Raw genomic sequence first — 12,677 nt, forward strand, 5'->3', positions numbered from 1 at the left:
CACCTTGTCATCCCTCTTGATGAACTCTGATCCCAGAGAGATGGGATCTTTGGGTCTCCCCGTGGTCATTTCAAGTAGCATTTAGTGTCTTATGGTTCCCAGTAATTTGAGGATGGTGACAGTAATGTTGTCATTCTTTTTAAGGCCAGAACCCTTGTGTGCTGGAAGCCCAGGTTTAAATTTCATGGGATTCACATCTCACAGGAGGATACTAAGCTCTTTAGATATTTCTGTAGACCGTAGCCTTCATTAACTTGTGAGATTATGCAAAAAAGTCAGTTTCTGATGGTTCCCTTTAGGGCTCCTGTCCCCTTTTTCAGGTTTATATTCGTTTTGCTAAGTCCCCAGGCATGAAGGGCTGCAGTTCTGCCCTGTAAAATGAAGAGACAGAGCCAGCAGGGAGGGAGAGACAACTGACACAGGAGAAGCTGCAGTGGACCCTGACCATGGTCAGCCCGCGAGTGTGTCGTCAGTCTGCACTCGGATGACGAGCTCGTTGTTTCCCATCCACAGCTGCTGCGGAGTAAGAACACAGAGTTCGTCTTGGCCGTAAACCCAACTGCCTTTTCTTTTCTAGAATAATAGCAGAGAATAATCTGTTGGCATGTCTTAAAGGGGCTGTAAATCTCACTTCTCTTATTTTCCTGTTCAGCTGTTAGGAGCATTAGACTGGTTGGGCTCGGTGGCTCAACCTGTAATCCCAGCACTTTGGGAGGCTGAGGCAAGTGGATTGCCTGAGCCTGCGGGTTCGAGACTCACCTGGGCAACTTGGCAAGATCTTGTCTCTACAATAAATGTTTAAAAATTAGCCAGGCGTGGTAGTGCTCACCTGTAGTTCCAGCTACTTGGAAGGCTGAGGCGGAAGGATCACCAGAGCCCAGCAGATCAAGGCTGCGGTGACTAGGAGCATGCCACTATACTCCAGTCGGACGACAGTGAGACTCCAACTCAAAAAAAAAAAAAGCATTAGACTATCCTTAGGAACAAGATAAGCTGGTGAATCCTTCTGATTATTTTCTGTGTTGTGTATAACCACTGTCTTTCTTCTTTTGGAGTCTTAGCTCTGTCTCCCAAGCTGGAGTGTAGTGGCATGATTAGGGCTCACTGTGGCCTTAACCTGGGGCTAAGGTGATCCTTCTGCCTCAGCCTCTGAAACACCCTTGAGGCTATAGGCATGTGCCACCACACCTGGCTGATTTTTGTTTATTTATTTTATTTTTTTAGAGACACGGTCTCGCTATGTTTGCTAGGCTGCTCTCCAACTCCTGGGCTCGAGGGATTCTCTCCCCTCAGTCTCCCAAAGTGCTAGGGTTATAGGCATGAGCCACTGGCCAGGTACCCCAAATTCCTGTTTGCGTAGCAGGGATACCTGCTAATCAGCTAAATGTTATTCCTCTTGATCGGGGAGCAGAAACCATCACTCATGTGTCAGGTACCGTGGAGGCCTGGGGACGAGTGGGGGAAGGTGCTGTGGAGGCATCTGGGGTGTTTTTTGTTTTGTTTTTTAATTGGAGTCTCTCACTCTGTTGCCCAGGGTGAAGTGCAGTGGCACACTCACAACCAACCCACCCTTGACCTGCTGGGCTCCAGCGATCCCTCCACCTCAGCCTTCCAAGTAGCCGGAACTACAGGTGCACGCTACCACGCCCGGCTAATTTTTGCTTTGTTGTAGAGACAAAGTCTCGCCAAGTTGCCCGGGCTGGTCTCGGACTCGTGGGCTCAGGCAGTCCACTTGCCTCGGCCTCCCAAAGTGCTGGGATGACGGGCTGAGCCAACCGAGCCCAGCCCTGGATTGGTCTTGGTGTTTACTGGCCATGGAGGTTATTAACTTCTGCCCTCTCCTTCCTTCCTCACCTCAGGTGATGGTGGGAGCAAGGTTGGCATACTGTTCTTTTTGCCTCTGAAGGATGACTGTGCCCCATCCATTTCTCTTCCACACAAGTTCACCTGCAGTTTGTGTTCACGTTACAAACACTTTCGTCTTTTCCTCTTGGAGAAACAAAAACTCGTGTTGATCTACTTGAGCTTTGCTTTCTGCCCTGGGCACAACTACACGTATCTGTGCCTTGCCTTCTCGTGTGTGGACCTTCACTGTGCCGCTGACACTGCTCTCGCCAGCGTCGCCGCTCCCAGTTCTACCGGCCCTACGATCCTTAATTATAGTTTCCTTTTTGGAAAAGGTAGGTGTTGACGACGTCAGCAAGGCCTCAGACTTCTAGAGAAAGTTCTGTGTTTTTAGAGCCAAAAAAAAAGAAGAAAGAGCCGTCATTTTAGTCACTCGTTTGACAAATATTTATTGAGCGTTTTCCAATCTTTGAAGATACAGTAGTGAATAAAATGGACAGATTTTTCCTGGAGTTCATGTTCTGTTTTCCTGGAATTTATGTTCTAGTTAGAGGAAAGAGATAAACAAGTAAAAGATATGTCAGATAATGGTAAAGGGTGATCCAGCCAAAACAAAACAAAGAGCAGGGTGGGGTGTAGATGATGTGGCCAGGGAAAGGCTCCCCGAGAATCTGATGTTCGAGTGAAGACCAGAGGAGGCGAGCAAAGGTGCCGTGGAGGAATCTGGGATGAATGGTCCTGGCGGGCTGCTTATCTGGTCTTAGCAAATGTAGTTTTCTGTGGTATGAAATGTTTGTATAGAGTTCTTGGTCTTGTGATAAAAAGGAGGCGGGATATTTTTGTGTACAGTTGACCCTTGAACATCATGAGTTTAAACTGCGAGTCCACTTACTTACATGCATGTTTTTTTCAGTAAATACATTGGAAAATAAAACTTGCAGGTGAACTTCGTAGCCTTGAAATGCCCCCCAAATTAAGAAGCAGGTATGTCATGAATGCATAAAATACATGCAGATACTAGTCTATTGTCTAATTTGCCACCATAAAATATACGCAAATCTATCATAGTAAGTTAAAATGTATCGGAACATCTGTGTGTGCGCCCAGATCACACACATTTTTTTTTTTTTTTTTTTGAGTTGGAGTCTCGAACCTGCGGGCTCAGGCAATCCACTCACCTCAGCCTCCCAAAGGCACAGGATTAGAGGCTGAGCCACTGAGCCTGGCTTTTTTTGTTTGTTTTTTTTTTTTTGCCTACAAAAGAAATGTAAATGAATGTCACGATAACAATGTTGCATCCAAACTGTAGCACATAGCATCTGCTGTCGGTGTTGCAGCTCAGTGCTACAAGTGTCCACTTAGCACACGGAGGGCGTGGGTCGCCTCCCCAGGAAACCCTGTCTCTCCAGTAAAGCACAGTAAAGAGCGATCTCTTGTCGCGCTCTTGTGTGTGTTTCATCGTGTTGAGGGTAGTATCATAAACTTTGAATAACCCCATGGGACCCACACAGAGTGCCGCTAGTGTTGCCGGAAGTGCCCCCAGGAAAGCAGGAAATGCCATGACGTCTCAAGGAGAAGGTGAATTGCGGTTGTGTCCCGCGGATTGAGGTCTTTCGCCATTTCAGGCCAGAGATTCCTCTTGTAAACAGATGCCGTAAACTGGTGGCATCCATGAATACAGCACTGTAAATACATTTTCTCTTCATGGTTTTCTTAATAACATTTTCTTCTCTCTAACGCATGATCAGAATGCAGTATGTGATGCATATAACACATAAGATCTGTGTTAGCTGGCCGCTTGTGTGAGCAGTAAAGCTTCCGGCCAGCAGTAGGCCATTCATCATTAAGTTTTGGGGGAATCAGAACTTACATACAAATTTTTCGACCGCATGGTCGGTACCCCTATCCCCTGGTTGTCCAAGAGTCAGCTGCATGCTGGGGCGAGTTGATAAAACACCATTTCTTCATAATTTAATTGTATAGAATACATAAAAACAAAATATCCTAAAGTTAAGTTCCTATCACATTTCCTTGGGCGATGGTTGCATGCTTTTGTAGTTGGACATTCAGATAATGACGTCTTTATTCCTTAAAGATATGTGGATCTTTCTTACATGGAAAATTGCCTGAGGTGACATAGTACAGCTCTTCTGGGTTCTAAACTAACTTACTGAGGGCCAGCGGCTTTTTTAGGATGAGGGATTTTAGCATTTGTACATTTAAGCGACACTGCAGCAAAATAATTTGTATTTTGACAGCAAGAAAACTCTATGTCCTTTGCATCATATTCAAAACCCTTATATTAAAGGGGGGAAGAGCTGGTTTATGGATTGGCTTCAGTGTCCGGGAAGATTCTGTGGGTGGTTCTATGCAGTCACTGCAAAGGAGGGTCATGGACCAGATTGCGTGTCAGATAGATGCCTATAGAATTAAGTGTCACGGGATCTTTAGCTGCTTTTGTCCCCAGTTTTATAGGTGAAGGACTCAATGTGCCTACGTATGTTTATCATTAAAGTAACAATATGTAGAAAAGATTCAGCAAATAACAAAGGCCTTTGTGTAATAACATGTTACTCATCTGCCGGAGGAAATGGAAACTTACAGATAACGTTTTTAATTCCGTTTCAGCTTCACAATAGATATTCTAAGAAGGTGACGTTCTGGACTTTTTCGCGTGGTTTGCTTTTTAAAAGTTTTAGGCCTAAAAATTATATATTACTTGGCATTCTTAGCACTGGCAGAAAATAAGTGTGTGTTTCCTTGGCGAATCTTGGGTCTTAGTCACGTGATGACCGTGTTAGGTGATCAGCTTACAAAACTACATTGTATCTTTGAGTTAGAAGCCAGTAAGAATGATCGACTGGATGGAGATGATTTCCTTTCACCTACAGTCCCAGCCATAACCTTTCAGATCTTGCCCCTGTAAGATCCAAGGGGTAAAAGTTGAGTGATTTGAGGGTGGCAAACATCTGTTGCAGAGACGGGGTGGGGTGGGGGGGGAGGCGACGTGCTTCCAAGCTTGTGCGGAGCTCACTGGGCGCCTCTGCCCGTGAGCCCCCAAAAGGGAGAACTGTGTCTGGGACCTGGCATTTTCCGTCTGACACGCTGGTCTGCTTTCTCCTAGCCACATCGACCAGACGACAACATGGCAGGACCCCAGGAAGGCCCTGCTGTCTCCGATGAACGTCACGGCCCCCACCAGCCCCCCAGTGCAGCAGAGCGTGATGAACTCGGCCTCAGGTGAGCGGGGAGAGCACGGGGGGATGCTCGCGTGCCGGTGGACCTTCCAGCAGGAGACCGTCGAGACTTCTAAGGAAACTGGGCCGTGGTGGTGTCTGTTTTCTACCCAGTTCCTTTGGGAGACACAGTTTATTTAGACATAACACATGCTATATTGCAGCCTTCCTGGGTCACTGACGCACACGGGGCTGGGAGCCGAAAGCCAGCAGTTTCTACAGTTTTGGTTCTGGAGTGAACGTCTCAGTGCCTCGTCATGATAACTGGGACATGCTTGTGTTCTTGTTCTGTTACTCCTTGCATCTGAGGTCTTGAGTTTGATCTTCCCTTTGGGGTTTGGAGTGTGGTGTTCCAGATGCAACTTTTCTTTTCTGTTTTTTTTTTTAGATTAGAAACTATAGTTTATTTAAAACTAAATAAGAGAGAGAGAAGATTTCCTCCCCAAGGTGGGAGAGGGGGCCAAAGCCAGGCAGCATGGCGACAGCCATAGCTCAAAGAACACACAGCCACACCAGTGTCTAGCAAGGCAATGGCCCCAAGTGCAACTTTGCAGGCAGTTATCCACTCCGTCCTGGCATTGCCCGGGAAGCAACAGCTTAGGATCCCAGAGACCCTTTCTCACATGGACACTAAACACACCTTGGCCCTTTTCCCAGGAGAGGAACCTGAGTGTCCTCTTTCTTCTGCCTCTTGCTGGGCAGTTTACTTGAATCTGCAGTTTTTCTCATCTCGGTGATGAGGAGTGGCGGTGGCCTGTGCTCTGAAGGGCTGCTCAGGTAGTAGCAGCGTGCGTCTAAAGCTCCTGTCGCCCACGAAGTGGGAGTGTGTCGCTCACCCCTGACCAGCAGGAAGGAGGCAACAACAACGTGTTCTTCTCAAAGCGGTTTATTCAGCCTTTACACCATGCCAGCTTCTTCTTTCTTCTTCTAGCTTCTTCTCTTCTTCTTCTAGCTTCTTCTTTCTTCCCCGTTGTCCTGTACTTATATCCCTTGGTCTCCACCCACAAGTCCCGTTCCAGCGTGTCAGCAGTTCATAGGCTCTGCAGCGTTGCACTTGCGCGGTGCGCAGTGAAGGAGGGCCTGGCGGTATATCATGCGCCTAATCATGGGACTTGGCAGAGGTCCCGGGCGCCATCTTGGCTCAGGCCACGCTCTCCACAGGGGTGGAGTTGTCCATCACTGTCTCAGCTGGACGCTGTCTGGCCGCCTCCTCCTGTGTGAGTTGGGTGCCCGGCCACGGCGAGCTCACATGCACCTCAGCACGCGTTGGGATAAGGCACCCCTTCCTCTGGGAACAGGCAGCCCCATGCCTGGTGTCTGGGGTTGGAGCCTCGGGCTGGATTCCCGACGACTGTCCTGTCCCCTCACGGCTTCTCTCCTGCCAAGCACCCTGGTAGCAGGGCACAGATGTCACAGTGTGTGGTGGCTCCAGTGGCCTTGATGGTTTTCTCCTTTACAGCCCATCAGTGCTCTCTTTCAGTAAGCTGACCAGTGTGACCGGAGTCGCTCTTCTGTAGGCTTCTTGAATGCACTCTGGCAGGGGACTGTGGGGTGTGAGAGGGGTGGTTCGGTTAGTTGAGAGCGGGGGTCCCTTGACTGGGAGAGCTCACAGAGCTGGGACATCCTTTCTTCTCCTGAAAGGGATACAGGCGTGGGAGCGGTCCTGCTGTCCATAACTCTGCTCTTGAGTCTGGCGCTTGGACATTTGTATTCTTTTTTTTGAGTTGGAGTCTCACTCTGTTGCCCAGGCTGACGTGCAGTGGCATGCTCACAGCCATCGCAGCCTCAACCTGCTGGGCTAAGGCGATCTTCCGCCTCAGCCTTCCAAGTAGCTGGAACTACAGGTGCACACCACCATGCCCAGCTAACTTTTTGATTTATTGAAGTGATGAGGTCTCACCAAGTTGCCCAGGCAAGTTTCGACCCCCTGGACTCAGGCAATCCTCTCGCCTTGAATCTCTCAAAGTGCTGGGATGACAGGCTTGAGCCGCCACACCCAGCCAGGACATTTGTATTCTAAAGGGTTCAGAGCAGAAAACAAAGAACATGGCAGCGTTCGTGACTGGACTTGTTCTGTCATAAACTTTATTTATAAAAACTGTTGAAGAAGGATTACTTCCTACATCTTTATTTTAACTTGTCATATTCATATTATGATATGAATGCATTTGCTTGTTTTCAGAATCTGTTTTATATGTGACATTGAATGTACATCTTAAAATTTTTAAAGACAAAAATTATGCAAACATTTATTAATATTTTTACCCTGCAACTATTTTTTAAACTGCCAGTTTTACAAATAAAGTTTGGAATCTGCCTTGTAAGCCTGTGTTTGTCATGCTCTGTCTAGACACATATCTAGACAACAACAGATAATTGATTAATAATCTAACATCTAACAAAGTTGATTGTGATTTTTTTGCAAACACCGGTGGGTTGTTTGTGTCCTCTGACATTTACGGATGGTCAAGGGTCTAGGACATGAGAAAACTAGGGCTCGTATTTATATTTAAAACCAGAGGCATGCATCGACTTGATTTTAAAGCGACCGTGGATGGTTTGTTTCAACTGTCTTGTTGGTAGAGATGTTTCCACATCCTGCACACACGTCAGTCGGGATTCTTACTCAGAACCAGGTTTCGCGAAGAGGCAACTTGGGAACAGCTTCAGAGAAGGGACAGAAGCTCAACCGTGGGGGGAAAGAAAGTCGAGAGAGAGGCTTGTGGAGGGAGACTTGGGAGAAGGGATGAAGTGGGGAAAGCCACACCCAGGAGACCCAACTGCTTCCAAGTGGAGGGGGAAGTCCTTACTGATGGTGATGGCAAGAGCAACAATTCTGATTTACACGTCAGGCATTCTGCGAAAGTCGTGGTACACACTCTCATGCGATCCTCATCATGGCCATTTGTCAGGTGCTTCATACATGAAAGACGCGGAGTAGCTTTCTCCAGATCACACAGCTTGTGTGTGGTAGAAGCCAGATTCAACTGTGGCCATGAGATTCCATATCCCGTGCTCTTAATCTGAGGTTCACCAGAGTAGGAACAACTGAACGGGTCCTGGCCCTTCGTGGGGATCGTCAGAGCTAGCTGGCAGACATGGTGAAGCCAGAAAGCTTTTTAAAAATGTCAACAAAACTGATCCCCAAAAAGAAAAGAGGTCACCAGAAGTTTCAAAATGAGAGTGAGGTGTTCTGTTGAATTATTCTGACCTTGGTTGCAAATACAAAGGAAGGCGTTGCCTGTCAGGTCACGTGTGGAGGCTGTTGATAGCATCGTACAGTGCGTGGTTCTTTTCACCCTGAATCACATGCACATGTTTGTTGTCTTTCCTTCCATGTCAATGGGTATTTAAGAATAAACAGGACGTAGCCGTGGTTTAGATGTGCTTGGGAATGAATGTCATGGGAACCTTAATCTTGATATGTTCACATAAAATTATAGCCATAGTGTCATGCTAATAAGGCCTCACTCTAGGAGCAGCTGTGGTGTTTATTTGGCAGCTGTGTGATCTCCAGCAAGGTGTGCAACTCAGTTTCCTAAGTAGCTTTTTTTTTTTTTTTGAGTTGGAGTCTCAGTGTCACCCAGGCTGGAGCGCAGTGGCACGCTCACAGCCACCACAGCCTCAACCTCCTGGGTTCCTGCAATCTTTGCGCTTCAGCCTTCCAAGTAACTGGAACTACAGGCGCACACTACCATGCCCGGCTATTTTTTTATTTTTATTTTCTTTGAGTTGAAGTCTCACTCTGTCGCCCAGACTGGGGTGCAGTGGCATACTCCCAACCACCGCAGCCTCGACCTGCTGGGCTCCAGCGATCCGCCTGCCTCAACATTCCAAGTAGCCGAAACTACAGGCGCGCACTACCCCACCGGCCTAATTTTTGATTTATTGTAGACACGAGGTCTCACCAAGTTGCACAGGCGAGTCTCGAACCCACGGGCTCAGGCAATCCACTCGCCTCGGCCTCCCAAAGTGCTGGGATTACAGACTGGGCTACTGTGCCCGACCCCGGCTAATTTTTTATGTATGTATGTGTGTGTGTATGTATGTATGAGGCGAGGTCTCGCCAAGTTGCCCAGGCTGGTCTTGAATCCCTGGGCTCAGGTAGTCCTCTCCCCTTGCTAAGTAGCTTTAGAGACATGATCTTGTCAGCAATTGAACCGAATGTAGAAGTCACTTTGTTTCTTTGAGAAAAGCAGCAACTGTATTGAATGCTCTTCTCTGCTGGCAAAAATGATCATCTACCAGCTACTGGGAAGGCTGAGGTGGAAGGATTGCCGAAGTCCAGCAGGTCGAGGCTGTGGTGGCCGGGAGCGGCCACTGCACTCCAGTCTGGGCGACAGAGTGAGACTCCCACCTCAAAAAAAAAAAAAAGATCATCTAAGGTATTTTTTAAAGTCTAGAGACAAGGAGAATTGTGAGAGCCTACAAGTAAAGTGTGAGGACATTTACTGTAACAAGCAGCAAATGGCCTCGCCTACGGAAGATTTTCACCCCAAAGGGAATGCCTTCTGAGTCTGCTAACCCAAAACCTTCAGATAAAGAAGAAAGCTAGCTGTTCTTTTGGAGCACTTTATTGGTTTCATCAAACGAAATGCAACTCGATTTACATTTTTATTACTCATTAACTTAGCAAGAACTTTCTGGTTTTGCTCTTTTAAAAAAAGGAATCTCCCTATCAGAATTTCAGTTCCAGCTTGTGTTGTGCTGTGATTTTTTGTTTCTGATCAGACCTGACTCCCCAAACCTGTTTTTTGCATAATTTTTAATGGTTGACTGGATTGAATGTACTTTTTAAAGATTTTTTTTTTTCAGTTCTAAGATTTTATGAAATCCTGTTTCTTCAAGTCACCAAAAGTTTCTTCAGGTCACCAAAAGTTTCAAAATGAGAGTAAGGTATTCTGACTCACTCTCAGTTTAGCAAAAATGATCAGAGGTTAATTTTGCTTTTACAAGTCCTTTTGCAAAATACGAGGTTGAAATGGTGGATTTCGTGACCAGACTGGAGATGTGGTTGGGCAAATTTCCAAATATCTGTAATTGAGAAATCACCCCAAACAATGGTACACCTCGAAGAGGTTCTGCAGGCAAAGACTCGGTGCATCTTTGAAGAAGGTTGATTTATATTCTTTAACTGTGCCATTTAATTGGCAGGTAAATAGGTAAGCTATTAGTGAAGTTTGTGTTCAACTTTAGAAAATAAGGACTTGGGGACATAAAGGTGACCTTCTCCTTTAACTGGCTATTATTAGAATTAAAACATAAACTGGCTGTGTATTAAAATTTGCGGTAATGGCTGGTTAGTACTGATCCATCAGATTGCTGAATCTTAAAAGTAACAGCGAAGTCAAAAAAGTGTACTCCGTGGTAACCCAAAATGACTATATGCAAAGAGGCTAAAAACTATTTAAAATCATTAAAAATTGTAAGCCTTGACTTACATTAAGCAAAATCAACTAACCCATTTCTCTGCTTTTTTTTTTTGAACTGCATTTGATAACAATCTAAAGCCAAAATGTCTAGTTACAGAGATAGTGGGTTGATGCATAAGTTCATAGCGCCTTCCACTTGCCCCTGGAATGTCAATGTCCCGGGACGGCTGACTGGTCACAGTTTATTCCGTATTCCGTTCGCCGATTCTTGGTTGACTGACGTGGCTCATCATGGGTTAAAGACTCTGAACGTCCTTCATCAAGCCTGAGGGCCTTCCTGAAGGTGGAGAATCACTAGGTCAAAGTGGCCCTTTTTGAAAGGACAAACCCATTTCCTTGGCATGTTCCCAGGTGGCGTTTTCCCCGCACATGGCACACATGTCTCAAGCCGCCTCCTCTGCTAAACTCAAACAGAAGAATATGTCCGAGTGTTTGGTTTTTTCCCACTTGACACTCCGTCTTTAGCCCACAAATAGCACCAACTTTCTTCAAATCCGCAAAACGCAAGTCGTCTTCACAAGCACCACATGGTCACTCCAAATGAGAGATGACAAACGATAAACCCAGCACTACCGTGTAGCTGTGCCAAAACAAACACTATGAACTTATATTGACGTAATATTTTAGAGGAGTCATTGTGTTTATGCTTTAAAGTTAGAAGTTACTGGCCTTTGTTTGACAATTTCCCAAATCTGCAAGTGCAGCACTTGAGAGGTCTCCATTTTGAGACACTGCATGGATACTTGGGAAGTATCTGGAGACGGGTAGAGAGCGTGCACTCTTGCTCATGACGGCGATGCGTGGTAGAGGGACGCAATGAAACCCCTTCCCCAAGTGGAGGAGGTTCAGAAGCACCAGGGCGAGTACCAGGGAGCTGCCTTCGTGTCGGCCTGCTGTGTTAATAAAGCCTGCTCTGTGTGACCGCTGTTGGAGCCCAAGACAAATGGGAAAGAGAAATTGCCACTGGGAAAAATGTCAGTGTAGGGAATAGGTGTGAAATGTAAAGTGACAGGTAAAACATTAATAGAAGGAAAGTTTCCAACTTTAAAAGCACAGAGAGGGCAACGATGTGAGAAGTTGCAGAGCCGACAGGTTTTAGGTGCTGATGATTCCTATGTTATGTGTTGTAGTTCATAAACTTTGAGGTTTGGATTTTTCACTTTTGAAACGGAGACAGTTTAGAAGAAGGGTTAAAACCTGGGGCTCTTGGAGTTGAGTGGACCCGGTATGAATTCCAGCTGTCACTGCCCATGAAACCTTGGACAAGTTCCAGTGGCTGCCTGCACCTCAGTTTCTTTGCTTGGAAAATAACAGTAATAGTAACACCAAACTCACAGGGCTGTTTTTGTTTTTTTGAGTTGGAGTCTCATTCACCTAGGCTGGAGTGCACTAACATGTTCACGGCTACTGCAGCCTCAACCTGCTGAGTTCAGGTGATCCTTCTGGCTCAGCCTTCCAAGTAGCTAGAACTACAGGCCTGTGCCACCACACCAGGCTAATTTTTTTATTTAATTTAAAAAATATGTTACCATACTGTCTTTGGGGCTGGGTTTATCTCTGCAGGCTTTCTCTCACTGTGTGGGTTATTGGCTCTTATCCGAGTAGTGGGTTACTGTCTGACTTTTTGATTCACTTAGAGTTTCTATTTGCCATAGGTAGTAGAGTGTTAAAGATGAATATAGTTTTTAAAGCCAATTTTCCTGATTCTCTCCTTAATTACTATAAAATGGAGATTGTTAATCCTTGAAGTCATAATATATGGAAAAAGACTAATCTAAAGTGAAATCAAATAGGAATGAAACTAAAATAAAGACCAAAGTCAGAGCAGTGAAGAGACAGAGACAGTGTATATATTAGTTACACTCCGACTTCTGGCCCAAATATCTTTTTTTAAAACTTTTCAAGCAAAAAACGTTTTTTGAAAAATTGTTTTCTTTTTTCCCAGCTAGAATTCCAGGTCCATTAAGAAAAGCTGACCATAGGAAAAGGGCAAGCAGTAAAGGCACAAGCACAATAGTCAGAGTTGCTCTAACCAATCTGTAAGAGGCTTGACTTGCTTTATGTAGCTTGTGGCTTGATTTATTTGATGATTAAGTTTCTAAAAGGTGATCAGTACTATAGACACAACCGCCATTTTTCTTTTGCAACTATGGATCAACCCATT

At 45.8% G+C, this 12,677-nt stretch overlaps 1 protein-coding gene across 2 annotated transcripts in view; it reads left to right on the top strand.

Moving 5' to 3' along the window:
* The window catches only part of YAP1 (Yes associated protein 1), a 119,472-nt gene that overhangs the window by 47,857 nt on the left and 58,938 nt on the right, over positions 1-12,677 (top strand). For both annotated transcript variants that reach the window (XM_008058695.2, XM_021712673.1), the window contains exon 2: positions 4,970-5,085. In XM_008058695.2, the coding sequence (XP_008056886.1) occupies positions 4,970-5,085 (116 nt within the window). The remainder of the gene's footprint in view (positions 1-4,969; positions 5,086-12,677) is intronic.

The sequence above is a fragment of the Carlito syrichta genome, unplaced genomic scaffold, assembly GCF_000164805.1.
Source record: "Carlito syrichta isolate Samal-C Ts95f unplaced genomic scaffold, Tarsius_syrichta-2.0.1 Scaffold303596, whole genome shotgun sequence".
NCBI lineage: Eukaryota > Metazoa > Chordata > Mammalia > Primates > Tarsiidae > Carlito > Carlito syrichta.